This window comes from Globicephala melas, chromosome 13 (genome assembly GCF_963455315.2).
Source record: "Globicephala melas chromosome 13, mGloMel1.2, whole genome shotgun sequence".
Lineage (NCBI taxonomy): Eukaryota > Metazoa > Chordata > Mammalia > Artiodactyla > Delphinidae > Globicephala > Globicephala melas.
In genome coordinates, this window is record NC_083326.1 from 58831154 (window position 1) to 58851054 (window position 19901).

General features: G+C 40.8%; 1 protein-coding gene across 7 annotated transcripts in view; it reads left to right on the plus strand.

The window, feature by feature from the left end:
- PTPRM (protein tyrosine phosphatase receptor type M) overlaps positions 1-19901 on the plus strand; it is a 745966-nt gene that overhangs the window by 323671 nt on the left and 402394 nt on the right. For all 7 annotated transcript variants that reach the window (XM_060310545.2, XM_060310547.2, XM_060310546.2 and 4 more), the window contains exon 7: positions 4277-4570. In XM_060310545.2, the coding sequence (XP_060166528.1) occupies positions 4277-4570 (294 nt within the window). The remainder of the gene's footprint in view (positions 1-4276; positions 4571-19901) is intronic.

Here is a 19901-nt window from a genome sequence, read left to right on the forward strand (position 1 = left end):
AAAGGAGAAGCCACAATGAGACGGTAGGAGGGGCACAATCACAATAAAATCAATTCCCATAACTGCTGGGTGGATGACTCACAAACTGGAGAACACTTATACCACAGAAGTCCACCCACTGGAGTGAAGGTTCTGAGCCCCCCGTCAGGCTTCCCAACCTGGGGGTCCGGCAACAGGAGGAGGAATTCCTAGAGAATCAGACTTTGAAGGCTAGTGAGATTTGATTGCAGGACTTTGACATGACTGGGGGAAACAGAGACTCCACTCTTGGAGGGCACACACAAAGTAGTGTGCGCATCGGGACCCAGGGAAGGAGCAGTGACCCCAGGGGACAGTGAGCCAGACCCACCTGCTAGTGTTGGAGGGTTTCCTGCAGAGGCTGGGGGTGGCTGTGGCTCACCATGGGGGCAAGGACACTGGCAGCAGAAGTTCTGGGAAGTAATCCTTGGTGTGAGAACCTCCCAGAGTCTGCCATTGGTCCCACCAGAGAGCCAGGTGGGCTCCAGTGTTGGGTCGCCTCAGGCCAGACAACCAACAAGGAGGGAACCCAGCCCCACCCATCAGCAGACAAGCAGATTAAAGTTTTACTGAGCTCTGCCCACCAGAGCAACAGCCAGCTCTACCCACCACCAGTCCCTCCCATCAGGAAACTTGCACAAGCCTCTTAGATAGCCTCATCCACCAGAGGGCAGACAGCAGAAGCAAGAACTACAATCCTGAAGCCTGTGGAACAAAAACCACATTCACAGAAAGATAGACAAGATGAAAAGGCAGAGGGCTATGTACCAGATGAAGGAACAAGATAAAACCCCAGAAAAGAAACTAAATGAAGTGGAGATAGGAGACCTTCCAGAGAAAGAATTCACAATAATGATAGTGAAGATGCGCCAGGAGCTTGGAAAAAGAATGGAGGCAAAGATCGAGAAGATGCAAGAAATGTTTAACAAAGACCTAGAAGAATTAAAGAACAAACAAACAGAGGTGAACAATACAGTAACTGAAATGAACAATACACTAGAGGGCTTCCCGGGTGGCGCAGTGGTTGAGAGTCCGCCTGCCGATGCAGGGGACACAGGTTCGTGCCCCGGTCCAAGAAGATCCCACATGCTGCGGAGCGGCTGGGCTGCTGAGTCTGTGCGTCCGGAGCCTGTGCTCCACAACGGGAGAGGCCGCAACAGTGGGAGGCCCGCGTACCGCCAAAAAAAAAAAAAAAAGAATACACTAGAAGGAATCAATAGCAGAATAACTGAGGCAGAGGAACAGATAAGGAACCTGGAAGACAAAATGGTGGAATTCACTGTTGCAGAACAGGGTAAAGAAAAAAGAATGAAATGAAATGAAGACAGCCTAAGAGACCTCTGGGACAACATTAAACACAACAACATTCACGTTATAGGGGTCCCAGAAGGAGAAGAGAGAGAGAAAGGACCAGAGAAAATATCTGAAGAGATTATAGTTGAAAACTTCCCTAACACGGGAAAGGAAATAGCCACCCAAGTCCAGGAAGCGCAGAGTCCCAGGCAGGAGAAACCCAAGGAGAAACATGCCGAGACACATAGTAATCGAATTGGCAAAAATTAAAGACGAAAAGTTATTGAAAGCAGCAAGGGAAAAACGACAAATAACATACAAGGGAACTCCCATAAGGTTAACGCTGACTTCTCAGCAGAAACTCTACAAGCCAGAAGGGAGTGGCATGATATACTTAAAGTGATGAAAGGGAAGAAACTACAACCAGAATTACTCTCCCAGCAAGGATCTCATTCAGATTCGATGGAGAAATCAGAAGCTTTACAGACAAGCAAAAGCTAAGAGAATTCAGCATCACCAAACCAGCTGTACAACAAATGCTAAAGGAACTTCTCTAAGTGGGAAACACAAGAGAAGAAAAGAACCTACAAAAACAAACCCAAAACAATTAAGAAAATGGTAATAGGAACATACATATAGATAATTACCTTAAACATGAATTGATTAAACGCTCCAACCAAATGACACAGGCTCGCTGAATGGATACAAAAACAAGACCCATATATATGCTGTCTACAAGAGACCCACTTCAGACCTAGGGACACATACAGACGGACAGTGAGGGGATGGAAAAAGATATTCCATGCAAATGGAAATCAAAAGAAAGCTGGAGTAACAATATTTATATCAGATAAAATAGACTTTAAAATAAAGAATGTTACAAGAGACAAGGAAGGACACTATATAATGATCAAGGGATCAATCCAAGAAGGAGATATAACAATTATAAATATATATGCACCCAACATAGGAGCACCTCAATACATAAGGCAACTGCTAACAGCTATGGAAGAGGAAATTGACAGTAATGCAATATTAGTGGGGGACTTTAACACCTCACTTAATCCAATGGACAGATCATCCAAACAGAAAATTAATAAGGAAACACAAGCTTTAAATGATGCAATACACGAGATAGATTTAATTGATATTTAATTAAATATTCCATTCGAAAACAGCAGATTACACTTTCTTCTCAAGTGCGCATGGAACGTTCCTCCAGGATAGTGCGTTCCTTCAGGATAGATCACATCGTGGGTCGCAGATCAAGCCTTGGTAAATTTAAGAAAATTGAAATCATATCAAGCATCTTTTCTGACCACAACGCTATGAGATTAGAAACTAATTACAGGGAAAACAACGTAAAAAACACAAACACATGGAGGATAAACAATATGTTACTAAATAACCAAGTTATTATAAGTAACAAGTTACAGTAATCCAGACAGTATGGTACTGGCACAAAAACAGAAATATAGATCAATGGAACAGGATAGAAAGCCCAGAGATAAACCCATGCACCTATGGTCACCTTATCTTTGATAAAGGAGGCAAGAGTATACAATGGAGAAAAGACAGTCTCTTTAGTAAGTGGTGCTGGGAACACTGGACAGCTCCATGTAAAAGAATGAAATTAGAACACTCCCTAACACCATACACAAAAATAAACTCCAAATGGATTATGAGTTGAATCAAAACTATCTAAACAAACAAAGAGCTAGCACAAAGTTGTAGTTTATAAATAATAGGAACAATATTTTAGTAAATTTGCACTAAATTTATGGTCCCCCAAATAAAATTCATCTTTTAAGTGTCTCGTTTAGCCTCAGTCTCATGAGATTTCCCCAAAAGTCAGTATGACTTACCACACGTTGAATACGGTAAAGAACAAAGATGCCCCAACCCAACAAAAGGAACTTGCGTTGCTGGTTTCTTGGTGGTCTAGGGATCTACCTGGTATCGTCTTAGGGGCCAACATTTTCTCCGATGGAGATGCATTAAGTAGAAATACATTATTTCATACAGTTATCTCCTTCCCTAATGTCATGTGCGGTGCCACCCACAGTGACGCTGGCACGTGGAATGCCTTTATTTGGTGCCTGGAGAGCCATTCAGCTGGCATCTGGTACACTGTGGAAAACAAGATTGCCTCTCTCTCCTGTCTCAGACAAAGATCCAGAAGAAGTCAGTCTCAGGTTTTCAGCAATGAGAGAGACCTTCCTGGGTTGTAAAGAGCGTCTGCCATTGATTGCTTAGAGTTTTATCAAGCTGGGCATGACTTGTGCTTTGCTTTAGAGCTTTTCTTTCTATTCACTGCTTTAATAAGACTCATTACTGCAAGATCCCTGAACAGTGGCAGTGCTGGACTTTATCACCCCAAGTGCTCACTGCTCCTGGAGCAGAACGAGTCCATTGGGATAGCTTTTGGGGGGAAACGAGTCATCCTGGAAATGCATTTATGATGAGATAAACTATAATTTCGTCCGTGTTTTTCAAGTGATGATATCTTTGGAATACAAATATACGGAGACTGAATTTAATGATATAACTAATACCTTGGGTGATTTTGAAGACACTCGGTTATTTTTTGTTTGTTTGTTTTTTTAACTCTTGACAATGGAGAGACTTCTAGAGCTTAATTACTACCACTTGAGAGAGTTTTTACAAGTCACTTTTAGTGCAAAAAAATCCTTTGGTGCCTATGTAGCTGTACGAGAAAAATGAATTGCGTCCTAAAACAAACTGGGGATGTACCTACCTGAGCAGGCTTCGGTTTTAAAGATGGCTTATTTCACAGATGTGAACGCTATGCAAACCTCCCTCAGTATGCTTTTTCGTATTAACCTGAGCAAAACCATTCTCGTCAGTTCATTGCTGAAATGTTAATGTCTTCCCTGTTTTAGTAATCGATGTGCATTTAGCTCTTCTCAAGTGTCTGAAGGATGGCCTCCTGTTTGCCTTTCAGAGCCCCCTGTCCCCATCGCGCCCCCTCAGCTGGCCTCCGTGGGGGCCACCTACCTGTGGATCCAACTCAACGCCAACTCCATCAATGGCGATGGGCCCATCGTGGCCCGGGAGGTGGAATACTGCACCGCCAGCGGGAGCTGGAGCGACCGGCAGCCAGTGGACTCCACGAGCTACAAGATCGGGCATCTCGACCCGGACACAGAGTATGAGATCAGCGTGCTTCTCACCCGGCCAGGGGAGGGTGGCACCGGTTCTCCTGGGCCTGCTCTCAGAACCAGAACCAAGTGTGCTGGTGAGTCCGGGGATGCTGGGACCGCTTGTCAGTGTCTTCTGGGTTTTGACCTGCAACCTCCGTGCAGGTGGCTCACACTTCCCTCAGCTCTGCTGGGACCCTGTCTGGGTACAAAAGGTCCCTTCACCTGTGGACAGCAACCCAATAGCCTGTGGACTTCAAACCTCAAGGCTTGGTATTTCTCAGGAGGCCTCCGCCCCCTTTTCCTCCGTTCTTAATTTACACCTTCCTAGGAGTATCACCTAATTCATACGGGAATCATCCCAAAGTTGACAGAAACTGTTTGCTTTAATGATGTCTGCTCATAGGTCAACGCCTCTCATCTGGGTCCCTTTGTTTTTATGTTCCCTGTTGACGTGCTTGTAGCCTCGAGGGCCTTTGGAAGGCTAGATTCCATCTTAGCGGTAGCTTTAAAGCTGTGTTTTTATGGACGGATATTGAATGGAGGGGCTGCTTGCCAATGACATGGGGCCCATTTGTAAAATAAGCCAGGGTGATTTGTGGACTGCACGCCGGCTTTAAATTCTTAGATGATAAAGTTCTAATTGACTGTGCAGAGCCCGCTCTGTGGGTTGATGGAGAGAGAAATGCAGAGTCTTATAAAAATCAGACCCTAAAGAGCGAGCCCGTTAGAGGTTTGAGTGCTGTTTCTGTCTGGCTGCTCTTGGGTCGGAAGTAGAGAGAAGTGACAGGTTGGGATACCGCAGTGTTCTTTCATCATTTGAATGCAGATTCTTGCACTGAATTGAGGGCCGAGGTGAGGAGACTCAAGACATTTTTATGGAGATAATTGATTCTTCGGGTGGCATTATTTAAGAGGACACTTATCAGTAGGTTTCGTTTCCTCTTAAGATTTAAAAGTACTCAGAGCGCAGTCTAACCCTGTCTGGTAGGAGAAATGATTAAACCTTAACAATGGTAACTGCTTCATTCTTTCTTCATAATTTGGAGTGTATAGTTTCGAAAAGCCCAAAGCTCATGGAAAAAAATTATTTTTGTAAAACTATTTTTGTTAGAAGAGGGAACAGGACCCTTTCTCTTCTTGGGGTAAGTGCTGTTGGGCCTGCCTTGTCCACCCAGGTCTGCTTCCCATGTCCCACGCCCCCATGGTCACATCACGCTCAGCGCAGAGCCTCTGGTCTAAGAACTGTGGTGATTCCCACAGCCGCCATGGGCGGTCCAAGGAGAAAGGAGTTTGACAACACTCTTCTCTTCCTCACTTCTCTATACCATGTCATCTCCTCTCTCTCTTTCACTGAATAAAATTTCCCTGCCTTTTTTGAAGTAATTTATCATCTGTCGTAATGCAAACAATAGCTGTGTAACCCTGTATCTATCACTTTACAATATAAGAATTGTCTTCAAATCTGTTATTTATTTTATAACTGCCTCTTGAAGTCTCTGGGGCCAATACTGTGACCCCCTTACTAGGGGCAGGGAAATAGAAGCCCCTGCGGTCCTCCCCGCATCTGTGAGCAATAAGTTTGCGTTCTTTCACATCAGTGTTATTTTGAGGAATCCTGTTTGGGGGCATGGTGCTAGATCGTCTTCCTTCCTCTCCAAAAGAAGGTTAGAATCCCATTGTCTAGGCTGGAGAAAGGACCCAATCTGTCATTCTAGTCACTGACAACCCCACCTACCTATTGTTTTCAGTTCTGTTCTTTTGTCTTTTCTTCTGGTTTTGTGCCTGTACATTTCAGGTATCAACATGATTATTGTCTACATTTCCCCTAAATATAAGGCATGCATATCTGTTTTCAGGAAGCCTTTTTGTTATGGCTGCATGATGTGTGAATGTAGAAACTTTCATAGTAGAATGGCAGTCCTTTTTTAAAACACTAAAACCAATCCTGAATGGATATCTGCATGCCAGCCCTGTGCCTTAGAGGTTTAATCTCACTTAAGCAAGGAAGCCTGATGAGAAAGCAGGCTTTTTCCTCTTACCATTTGTAACCTGCCATGGACACTGTCGCATACCTGTCCTGCACGGGGATTGAGCATTTTTGAAAAAGCTGTGGTCGAACAAGTCAATCTTAGGAAATAGAAATATGTTAGGTGAGAGGGTCAAAGCTAGAAATGAGAGGGGGAGATGCTGGGTGGGTGAGGAAAGGGAAGTTGAATGAGCCTTTTACTGTCAGAAGAAATGCAGTTTCACCCTTTGTTGAACTGAGACTTTTGAGAAAATCTGCAGGAGAGCTTGTTGACTGCTCAGGTGAGCCGTGTGAAATCGTGGTATGCAGGACGGAATGAAAAGGGGGAAGGTGGATGCTACACACTCTAGACTGAAAAATGTGCTAACAGTCCCGGCCTCTTCCTCAGATGGTTCGCGAGTGTTTAGGGTTCATCAAGAGCGAGTCATGGATCTCAAAACCTGAGAGAGACACTGAGCATTCTGCAAAGCAGATGGAAGATGGAAAACGGCCTTGGCCAGGCATGAACAGTGGATGAATCCAATAGGGTGACAGGTAGTAGGAATAATTGGGCATCCGTCCCGTGTGGTTTAAAAGGCCAAGAGTGTGTGTCTGGAATTAGAGTAATAAAATTTAGCAGCAGCACATATAAAAAAAGAGATTGAGGGTTAGGTTTAAATACATATGCATCTACAGTACGGTCCATATTCTGTTAATCACTCTGTAATGCTGTTGCCTCACCACCCCCTCCAAAAAACAAAACCAAAAAACGAACAAACAAAAAACCCTAATGTAAGTGTAGGTTTCATTAAGAAAGCAAAGCCTATGTTGTAGGTGGTGATAGTCTTTTTCTACCAGTGCTGGGAAGCCTCCCTAATATTGTCACACTTACTTCTGGTCCCCACATTTTAAGAGAGAAAGCACAGAATAGACTGTCCTCAAGGGAAAGCACCCAGGATAGGAAATGTTCTGGAACTTTGCTCAACCACCGAGGAATGATGGAAGAATTGAGAAAGAGAGTGGGGATGAGCAGGGTGTCTGTGCAGATTTGACAAGCGCTAAGTCATGCATAATGAGTTTCCAGTGGCTGGTGGGTTCAGGCAGAACCTGGCATTGCAGAAGGAGATTCTATACTCGTGAGAGGATTGAGCTGGCTGAACCTGAAGGCCTCTTCAACATGAAGAGTCTTATGTTCTCTTTCTAATGAAATGATCCAGTGTATATTTCTATCCTGAATGTCTCGGAGTTCACTTTTATTTTATCCTTTTCCAAGTTCTCCCTAATCATGCATATCGAGTGCTCTGCTGGGCAGTGGAGGTCTGTGATGACGTTTGCAAAAATCTGAGCAAACGGGGAAAACCCGTGAGTTTTTCATACAGCTAAACAGGTTAAATTTGAAAGACTGACTCTTATTCTGAGCTTCCAGCCTGGTTTTATGCTAAAATATCACTGTCATGAGATGCCAGTGCCTGAGGATACTACAGCTGGAGTCAACAGTTGAGAATTTGGGCTCTGGTACCAGGCTGCCTGCGTTTGAGTCCTGGCTCTGCACGGAGCTAGACATGTGACCTTGGGAAGACTTCGTACCTTTTCTGAGTTTCTCTTGTCTTATCTATGAAACAGGGGTGATAATAATAGTGTTGTATCTCCTAGTGTGGCTGTGAAGCCTGAAGGAGCTAATGTGCATGTAAGATGCCTAGGACAGAACCTTACACGTCACAAGTAGTCAATACAAGTTAACTGCCCGTGGCGAAAAAAAAATTATCTTTTAACATTTTCATTCAAAAGAATTAGATGTTGGCAACCTGATTTTGTTGCCTGAGATTACTTATCTGGTAAATCGAAAATCGGAGGGATACAGTTTTATATTTGGACTCAGAGAATCCCCTGCAGTTGGGCATTGCATCCATGCCAGACGCCATTCTCTGATTCTTTTTCTATCAAATCTATTTCTTTTGGACAAGCTCTGTTTTCATTTCGTTGCTGCACCCATGGGGCCTGTCCTGTCACGCTGTGGTGACACCCACGAAACCGTATTTCGTTTCATGCATTGAAATGGAAAGATCACTGTTTATGACCCATCTCTGTGCCCTGGAATTGATTTTCATGTGTGGCTTGTATATGCGATCTCATCACCTGGTCATATTTCTTTCAAGAATCATACGGGAGCACACTGCCAGACCTCTTGCTTCTTACGCTTCTGGAAATTATTTTCAGATATATGCACAGGCCCTTGCACGTGTGACCCTGATCAAATCACTTGGCTTCTCTGATTCTCCAGATAGGAGCCCTCGACACCTGCCCTGATAATATCAAAGGTGTTTTTGAAGATCGGGTTAGACATTATCTGTAAAGGTATTTTAAACATGAGAAAAGGCCCTGCCGACACGGGATATTAAAAATGGTTATAGTCAGGAGCTACTTTGAAGATTTATACACATATCTACTTATTTTTCAACTTTGCATTTCAGCTATAGTTGGGAAACCTCAGAGAGCTGAAATTATTTCAGTATCCAGTGAAGCAAAATGCAATTTAGTTTGTGTTTTCTATTATATCTTATATCCTTATAACTATGTGCAGCCTGTATATCACAAGTCATTAACTGGTAGCTACTTGAAAAAGAGAAATGGGTGATGCTGTTAGCTTGATTTTCACAGTGGACTTTTTAAGTGCTTATTTGGGGATATCGCTTTTTATGTATCCTGGGTATTGTTTAACTGTGGCTAAGTGGCTTGCTAATAACTGGCACCAGGAGTTAAAACAGGATGATGGTAAACTAATGACTTAACAATTAGGATTGGTGAGAGTGAGAAGAAGCTGAACTGAAATGTGTTCTTTAGAATTAATATAACTAAAAACATTTGAAAAAAGAACGATTGCACTGTTTAAAAATTCTATGCATAAGAAATTTATTAAGCACCCATATTTGTAAGGCACTGTTCCAGGCCCTAAGGGCAGAGCAACAAGACGAGATCTGGCCTTCAGAGCTGATATATTTGGGGGTATTGGAGGGAGGAATTGTACAGGCAATAAATAAATAAATAAATATATGTACGTGCTTGTATATATAAATATGTGTATATTACATGCACACACATATATAATACAATAAATGCTGTGAAGAGAAATAGAAAGAGATAGAGAATGGAAAGGTAGGATTTTTTTTATTAGATTATTTTTTATTTCTAATCGTGCTAAAATAACCTAACGTAAAATTTACCTTCTTAACCATTTCTAAATGTACAGTTCAGTGGCGTTCCGCGCGCTCAGTCAACCTCTAAGACCTTTTCATTTTGCAAAACTGAAACTCCATGCCCCTTCCCCCCACTGCCCCCCGGCAACCCCCGATCTACTTTCTGTCTCTATGAGCTTGATGGCTCGAGGTCCCTCATGTAAGTGGAATCATTCAGAATTTGTCCTTTCGTGCCTGACTTACTCACTTAGCACAGCGTCTTCAAGGTTGATCCATGTTGTAGCATGTGTGATTGCACCTTGGTAATTACTCTGATAATGTTGTATGGCGTATACTTAGTTTATGGGATGCTTTGTAAACCCCTTTGAGACTTTAAGCAATTGCATTGGTTTTCAATGAATAATTCTCGAAGTTTAAAAACGTTTTATCTTTCTGACTTGTGGAAATCTTACCTCCTAGAGCAGGTGGTAATGCTGTGTTTCCAGAGAGTTCAAGTATATGCATATAAGTGCTGCCTCAGGATGGTACAGCCATCCCATCAACAGACAGCCTTCTGTTTGTCACGAATAACGAGTGAGATAAGAAATTGGAGGGTTTTTTTAAAATAATGAACTATTCTTTTAAACTAGTAAGGGGGGGTACATTTTATGTTTGTAGAGAGGTATATATTTGTTCTGTATATGCCTAGTTAGAACCTTTTCTGTGACTGTAATAAGAACTTCGATTATGTGTTACATTAAAATGCATTTTTGTTCAACCTCGATTATGTGTTACATTAAAATGCATTTTTGTTCTACTTGGGATTTGATAAACACAGTTACAGCTACCTTGTCTATCCTACTTGCAGTGACATGAGAGATGGGCCGTACTTTTCATCTGCTTCAAGTCACTTCACCTTCCATTGCTCTGTGGCCTGTGAGAGAGTGAATTTATGCTCAGCCTGTGGTGGTGTACATTTCTGTGCATCTCCTGTTCTTTGCGATGGTGGTCGTACTGCTGCCCTAGAACAGATGTATTTGTGTAGCTCTCTCCTGCCTTTGCCACATGCTTGGATGGCCGTGGGGAATGTTCCATTAACTACAAGTTAATATTCCGTGATGTCTCTTACCGTATACCCTGAGACCATCTTTAACGTGCTTTATGTAGCAACACACGCTGTCCTACCAGGCCTAGTCTAAATCTCACTAGATTTAGGTTAATATTGGTTTTGGAGTATTAATTCACCATGTTTGCTAAATGTGACACAGGAGTGACTTGTTTTATTTTTAATTTTTATTGGAGTACAGTTGATTTACAATGTTGTGTTAGTTTCAGGTGTACAGCAAAGTGAATCTGTTATACATATACATATATCCACTCTTTTTTAGATTCTTTTCCCATATAGGCCATACACAGTATTTACTGAGTAGAGTTCCCTGTGCTATATAGTAGGTTCTCATCCGTTATCTATTTTATATATAGTAATGTGTATATGTCTATCCCAATCGTTTTAAATACTCTTGAATGGGATTCGCATATGGGAAATGGAAAGTGATGGGTTTCTTGGCAACAGGGCCTTCCATGAAGCCCAAATTGCGTGATACCTGCATTCCACTGAAGGCCGACCTCTCTGTGTCTATTTATTTTTTATTCTTCATTCCTCTTGTGGGGGCAAAACAGACAGTCTGGTTGGGATGGGTCTGATCTGAATTTAAACCCTGTCAAAACTTGATTTGTGTTCTTCCTAAATCAAGGGTAGCCAGATTTTTCTTTTCTGTACAGAACTGTTGCTGGCATTGCAGTACGTCTCTGGACCCTCACAGATCACCCATGGGCACGGGGGGGCAGGTGGGAGCCCATCTAAGACCTGACAAAGGCTGAGATTCAGTATGAATACAGGCCAAGACCTCATTGGATGGAACATAATTTATTTTTCATTTAAGTTTATTTACCAGGGAAAAAAATTAAAGTGTGGTAATTCTAATTCTAAAAGAGCTCTGCCAAAGGGCAACAGGTTTTTTTTAATGCATTTCCAACACATTAAACCATTAAAACCTTTCTTTTTTTCTTTAATTTAATTTAATTTATTTTTTTATACAGCAGGTTCTTATTAGTTATCTATATTATACATATTAGTGTATATATGTCAATCCCAATCTCCCAGTTCATCCTCCGCTCCACCCTGCTTTCCCCCCTTGGTGTCCATACATTTGTAAGAACCTTTCTTAATTATAAACGTTAAAAGGGTATTAAAAAGTATCTGCCCTATTAGTCTGCAGATGTAAATACATGGCATTGGGTAGTGCATCGCAATTGGGCGGAGGACAGGTGCAGAGCAGCAATGTGGCACCTTTTTTATTATAATATATTCAGTCCCTGCCTTACAGCTTTCGTGCCCCAGAGGCTGTAATACCCAAACCTGAAACCCTGCCTTTAAACACTGAGTCAGCACTTTCCTCATGTCTGAGCCCTAAGGCCATGGGCGGGGAGGAGGGGGATAGGGTTAGAACTATTGGGGCAACTCTATATGAGAGGTTTGGAAAGGCCTCTAGGAAGACCAGACAGATGGAGGTGGTTGCTTTCAGAGTCCGCGTTATCCTGCCTCTGTGACTCTTAAGTGCCCTGATAGTTCTAGAAGGTGCCAAGCAGGCCCCTTGACGGTGAAGAGTGAGCATTGCTAACAGACTTCTAGGTGTGAGGTTGAAGCCTTTGTAGGCAGCTCCCTGTGTAGCTTTGAACGCACTGAGGAGGGAAAGAAATTTAAGAGAGAGATCCAGGGATTATCAGTCAGTGGCTGTGGCTTCCCCCGGCCGTACCTCTGATGGGCCATTTGACACTGAAGAAAATCGCAGAACCCGCTGGGCTGCGTTTTGTATGTCTTATCAATGAAGCGCTTGACCAAATTTCTGGTTCTAGTGCTCGGATCCCATCAGTCTCTGTCAGAGGGGCTTTGCTGTCATAGAGAAACATGCTTGTGGTCAGGATTAGTCCCCTATTAAGTACCGACTTCAGCATGCTGAGTGAGCCTAAGGCCACCAGAAGGCTTAAGGATGCTTCTGCTTCCCACAGCAGTATCTTCTAGAAAGAGGAAGACACCCACTAAATCTTAACCTGGGCAGTTTTTAAAGAGACACTGGGTCATCTAAATCTTTGCCCAAATCTCTTATGTATTAAAAAAAAAATTTAGTACTGAGAATGAAATTTTTAATTTTTATTAGAGCAAATGCCTTAGTTCCTTCTCAAACTTATGATTCAGTAGACGTCTATTTTGTGGTCTCTATGTAGGCATTTCTCCTAGACTGGGTCCTCTGCATAATCAACATGCACTGCTTACTTAGGGTTTTCGTTAAGACTCAGGGCAGGACTGAACATTCTAAATTGCCTTTGTGAATATTTCGGACATATTCAGAGAAGACAATGTCCATTGGCTAACTTCTTTCACTTTAAAGTCTGCCTGACTTGGGGTGAGTGCTGGCGCTGACACTAACAGCTAAAAACTATCTCAACAAATTACTAAACCTAGGAACCTAAGTTTCTAATAATTCTAGTCTGTTTTCTACCAATACCAGCACCTTCTTCATAGAGCTGTTGGGAGAATTAAATGTGCTAAATGCATGAGAAATGGTTAGCAGAGAACTTGGGTCACTCTGAAGTCTGAGTATCGGGTTGGCCAACAAGTTTGTTCGGATCTTTGCATACTGTGTTGAGGAAAACCCAATAGGTCTGCTAGCAAATTCTGATAAAACGAATACACTTATTGCGACTGAGGATACACACTATTATGGCAAAATCTTCCAATAGGACATTTAAGCTGGTCAGATGGGTTTTGGTTGACCCACTCACCAAATTGCTTTAAGTAAAACAAAAAATAGATGTACGTCCTCAAGCTAATGTCAAAAGCTGTTGCAATATTCACTGGAACCTGGGAAAACGGTGCATTTTTGACTCTTCCCGTGTTGTTGGGAAAAAGCACAGTGACCCAAAGTCCCTGAAGGGTGGCAAAGAAATAGGATAACTGTGAAGGCTTTATTCACGTTTGAGGCATCAGTCTGCAGTGGTGGTTGCCATTATTAGTGACCCAGTGAGTGTTTTTGACATGTTAGCCCTTGGAAGAGCACTGCCCCAGGCCCTAACACCTCTGAGTTTGCAGTTAACACCCAAAGCCTGAGAAGCACAGCGTGATTAGAGCAGTAAGGCAGCCTCTCACTGTGATGGAGGCATCCTGGCGGATGTCTTCCCCTTTGCCCATTTACCTGCAGACATCAGGAAGGTATATAAGACCCTCATGGAATGAGATTGGAGGTGAGGGTCCTGATGCTGTGGATATAAGGGACTGAAGTGTGCACAGGTAAATTCTTCCCCTATGGACTGCTTCTGAGACAGGCTCTACCTGGCTTCTGAGCCCCTGACCCAAGAGCAGAAAGAATTAGTCTCAGTATGACCTTTGTCTTCAGGACATTTCAGGAAAAGTTCACGCACCCTTAACTCGCCAGGTTCGCTCTGGGTTTGTGCCTCAAACGCAGCAAATCCAATTTCACAAATTGGGAAATAGATGGATTTTATCTTTGACCCCATAGTCCCGTGTGCTTCTATCCATCTTGCCTAGGCAGGCTCAGATTCATCCTCCTCTTATCACACCAGCTCTCAGCTCATTTGTCCTCTTTAATGTGGATGGATAACTCATTGGAACACATTCAGTGGCATTTGGGCTCCGATTAGAACTTGCCTGCTTCATCTGTAAGGGTAATGTCGCTCCCGTTGTTACAAACTAAATTAAAAAGAAGTAAAATAAATGAGAGCTAAAACTTGCAGAGTGATAACAACAGATTATGAAAGCTTGATGATATGTCACAATTTTAGTTTATGAGGGTTAACCACATTCCTGTGTTTGGGTAATATTGTTATAAATTAATTTTAAGAATACAAAGAACCGGTAATTGCATTACCTATTAGAATAAATTTTGAGTGAATAGAAAGCTTTAAAAATGAATAATGCATATAAATGAAATTAAAACAACAAATAGCAGAAATTTTATTAGGAAGTATGGTTATACCTATTATTAAAATAAGAAAAATAATAGAACAGTTTGAGATCAAGATTGCTGATCTTCCATCCATGTTATTACCTTTGTAGAATGAGTAATGTAAGTAATATAACTACTCAGGTAAAATATTTCTATTGACCAAATAGCCATATTTCTTCCTTACAGATCTAGACACGTGACTATAGACATGGATTTATAGCTGGCATTGAAAACTCTTTCTAGCATATATTAGCAGTAGAAAAGATACAGGTATTAACATATATTTCCGTTAGGTGTTATATATTGTTACATATTTACTATTCTTTAGCTAGACTATATTGCTCTTAAGTTGGATCATGAATTCATCATACATAACATTTTATTTGTTAATGTTTGTAGCTTGTTGATCTATTTTAATTACTGAATTCATAGGTACCATATAAGAAGGCAAAAATTACAGAAATATATAGTGAAGAAGGTCATAGATTTCCTCATCTTTCTTGCAGTACCTTTCTTGGGGATAATACTTGGGTGTTTATCTTTGCACATCTCTCTCTATGCCCATTTAGACATATAAATATCAATCTATGTCCCAAGTCTCTTACTTACTAGTTCTCACAACGTGATATTATATTGTACGTAAGGTTCTGCAGTTTGATTTCACATCAGTCAGTACTCTCTGAACATCTCTTTAGTGGCTGGAGTGCAATACTTATATATCTTTAACTCACTCTTAGTAGTAGCGACTTATTATTATGAAATATGGATACCCTAATTATTCAGCCCTTTGCCCTTTTTTTTTTTTTACATCTTTATTGGAGTATAATTGCTTTACAATGGTGTGTTACTTTCTGCTTTATAACAAAGTGAATCAGTTATACATATACACATGTTCCCATATCTCTTCCCTCTTGCGTCTCCCTCCCTCCCAATCCCACGCTTCTAGGTGGACACAAAGCACCGAGCTGATCTCCCTGTGCTATGCGGCTGCTTCCCACTAGCTATCTATTTTACGTTTGGTAGTGTATATATGTCCATGCCACTCTCTCGCTTTGTCACAGCTTACCCTTCCCCCTCCTCATATCCTCAAGTCCATTCTCTAGTAGGTCTGTGTCTTTATTCCTGTCTTATCCCTGGGTTCTTCATGACATTTTTTTTTCTTAAATTCCATATATATGTGTTAGCATACAATATTTGTCTTTCTCCTTCTGACTTACTTCACTCTGTATGACAGACTCTAGGTGCATCCACCTCATTACAAATAGCTCAATTTCGTTTCTTTTTATGGCTGAGTAATATTCCATTGTATATATGTGCCACATCTTCTTTATCCAGTCATCCGATGATGGACACTTAGGTTGTTTCCATCTCCTGGCTATTGTAAATAGAGCTGCATTGAACATTTTGATACATGACTCTTTTTGAATTATGGTTTTCTCAGGGTATATTCCCAGTAGTGGGACTGCTGGGTCGTATGGTAGTTCTATTTGTAGTTTTTTAAGGAACCTCCATACTGTTCTCCATAGTGGCTGAACCAATTCCCATTCCCACCAGCAGTGCAAGTGTTCCCTTTTCTCCACACCCTCTCCAACATTTATTGTTTCTAGATTTTTTGATGATGGCCATTCTGACTGGTGTGAGATGATATCTCATTGTAGTTTTGATTTGCATTTCTCTAATGATTAATGACGTTGAGCATTCTTTCATGTGTTTGTTGGCAGTCTGTCTGTCTTCTTTGGAGAAATGTCTATTTAGGTCTTCTGCCCATTTTTGGATTGGGTTGTTTGTTTTTTTGTTATTGAGCTGCATGAGCTGCTTATAAATTTGGGAGATTAATCCTTTGTCAGTTACTTCATTTGCAAATATTTTCTCCCATTCTGAGGGTTGTCTTTTGGTCTTGTTTATGGTTTCCTTTGCTGTGCAAAAGCTTTGAAGTTTCATTAGGTTCCATTTGTTTATTTTTATTTCCATTTCTCTAGGAGGTGGGTCAAAAAGGATCTTGCTGTGATTTATGTCATAGAGTGTTCTGCCTAAGTTTTCCTCTAAGAGTTTGATAGTTTCTGGCCTTACATTTAGGTCTTTAATCCATTTTGAGCTTATTTTTGTGTATGGTGTTAGGGAGTGATCTAATCTCATACTTTTACATGTACCTGTCCAGTTTTCCCAGCACCACTTATTGAAGAGGCTGTCCTTTTTCCACTGTACATTCCTGCCTCCTTTATCAAAGATAAGGTGACCATATGTGCGTGGGTTTATCTCTGGGCTTTCTATCCTGTTCCATTGATCTATATTTCTGTTTTTGTGCCAGTAGCATACTGTCTTGATTACTGTAGCTTTGTAGTATAGTCTGAAGTCAGGGAGCCTGATTCCTCCAGCTCCATTTTTCGTTCTCAAGATTGCTTTGGTTATTCGGGGTCTTTTGTGTTTCCATACAAATTGTGAAATTTTTTGTTCTAGTTCTGTGAAAAATGCCATTGGTAGTTTGATAGGGATTGCATTGAATCTGTAGCTTGCTTTGGGTAATAGAGTCATTTTCACAGTGTTGATTCTTCCAATCCAAGAACATGGTATATCTCTCCATCTATTTGTATCATCTTTAATTTCTTTCATCAGTGTCTTATAATTTTCTGCATACAGGTCTTTTGTCTCCTTAGGTAAGTTTATTCCTAGATATTTTATTCTTTTTGTTGCAATGGTAAATGGGAGTGTTTTCTTGATTTCACTTTCAGATTTTTCAACATTAGTGTATAGGAATGCCAGAGATTTCTGTGCATAAATTTTGTATCCTGCTACTTTACCAAATTTATTGATTAGCTCTAGTAGTTTTCTGGTAGCATCTTTAGGATTCTCTATGTATAGTATCATGTCATCTACAAACAGTGACAGCTTTACTTCTTCTTTTCCGATTTGAATTCCTTTTATTTCCTTTTCTTCTGTGATTGCTGTGGCTAAAACTTCCAAAACTATGTTGAATAAGAGTGGTGAGAGTGGGCAACCTTGTCTTTTTCCTGATCTTAGAGGAAATGCTTTCAGTTTCTCACCATTGAGAACAATGTTGCCTGTGGGTTTGTCATATATGGCCTTTATTATGTTGAGGTAAGTACCCTCTATGCCCACATTCTGGAGGGTTTTTATCAGAAATGGGTGTTGAATTTTGTCAAAAGCTTTTTCTGCATCTATGGAGATGATCATATGGTTTTTATTCTTCTGTTTGTTAATATGGTGTATCACATTGATTGATGTGCGTATATTGAAGAATCCTTGCATCCCCGGGATAAACCCCACTTGAGCATGGTGTATGATCCTTTTAATGTGCTGCTGGATTCTGTTTGCTAGTATTTTGTTGAGGATTTATGCATCTATGTTCTTCAGAGATATTGGCCTGTAGTTTTGTTTTTTTGTGACATCCTTGTCTGGTTTTGGTATCAGGGTGGTGGTGGCCTCGTAGAATGAGTTCGGCAGTGTTCCTCCCTCTGCTATATTTTGGAAGAGTTTGAGAAGAATAGGTGTTAGCGCTTCTCTAAATGTTTGATAGAATTCACCTGTGAAGCCATCTGGTCCTGGGCTTTTGTTTGTTGGAAGTTTTTTAATCACAGTTTCAATTTCAGTGCTTGTGATTGGTCTGTTTATATTTTCTGTTTCTTTCTGGTTCAGTCTTGGAAGGTTTTGCTTTTCTAAGAATTTGTCCATTTCTTCCAGGTTGTCCATATTTTTAGCATAGAGTTTCTTGTAGTAATCTCTCATGATCCTTAGTATTTCTGCAATGTCAGTTGTTACTTCTCCTTTTTCATTTCTAATTCTGTTGATTTGAGTCTTCTCCCTTTTTTTCTTGATGAGTCTGGCTAATGGTTTATCAATTTTGTTTATCTTCTCAAAGACCCAGCTTTTAGTTTTATTGATCTTTGCTATCGTTTCTTTCATTTCTTTTTCATTTATTTCTAATCTGATCTTTATGATTTCTTTCCTTCTGCTAACTTTGGGGTTTCTTGTTCTTCCTTCTCTAATTGCTTTCGGTGTAAGTTTGGGTTGTTTATTTGAGATGTTTCTTGAGGTAGGATTGTATTGCTGTAAATTCCCTCTTAGAACTGCTTTTGCTGCATCCCATAGGTTTTGGTTGACCTTATTTTTAATCATCACGTTATCTATTTCTATCTTTAGGATGCTATTACAATCTTTTCCTTTTCAATTTGTAGGAGTCTTTTATATAGTAGGGTTATTAACTACTTGTCTGTTATATGTTTTCTAAATATTTTCCCTCGTTCTACCATTTGTCTTTTGACTTTATTCATGATACATTTTGTTGAAGAGAAATGTTTACATTTTGTATAGTTAAATCTGTCAATCATAGCCTTTAGAACTATCCATATATCTTAATATATGATTAAATTATCACTAGAATTTAAATCAATCCAAATATATTTATTCTAGGTAGATGGTGAGATATGCAGTCACTTTTACTAATCAAACTGTTATTTTTCCAGTGGCTTGTTTTCCAGTCTTGTTTTAGAAGGTACTTCCACATTTTCTTTGAATATTTTAAAGATTGTTAATTGTCATACTTCAATCTTCAACCAGTGAAATTCTGGTCCAAAAGACATTCAAAGAAGACCACAGGGCTGGGGAGGCTTCTGGAAAAGGTTCCTTTGCTCTTTAGTGATGTACAAGGAGAAAGAGTCCTTTTTCGCCTTTGGATGTTATGTGATGTGGCATCCAGGAATGCAGCAGGCATCAAACAACCCCAGGGGAACCAGCTAAAAGGACAGCCAGTGGGAAAGCTGAGTAGACATAACTGAGTTAAAATACCCTCCACACGTCATTTTGGTTCCCCCCTCCCTATCGTCCCTCTCTTCCTCCTATCCTTCCTTTTTTCAACAACTATTTATGGAGACCTTCTTATTTGATAAACACTCTCCTAGGCATGGAGGACACAGTGGTAAAGCACATGAGCACTGGCCCTCATGGACACAGTTTCAATCTATAAAGTCGTCCGTTTGTTTTGCAGCACATGCACGTATTTATCTGGACGAAAGCTTGCAGAGAGTCCCAGGATAGCTGTAGGGAGGAGGTTCTAAAAGGAAACAGAAACATTAGGGCACAGAGGAACTTTAGAAATAAATTATTTTAATCAGGATGCTTTGGGCTGCAAGTAACATAAAGACTGCTCATACAAACTAACCAAAAAGGAAATGTATCAACTTGGAGTAAGAGGAAGCCCATAGATAAG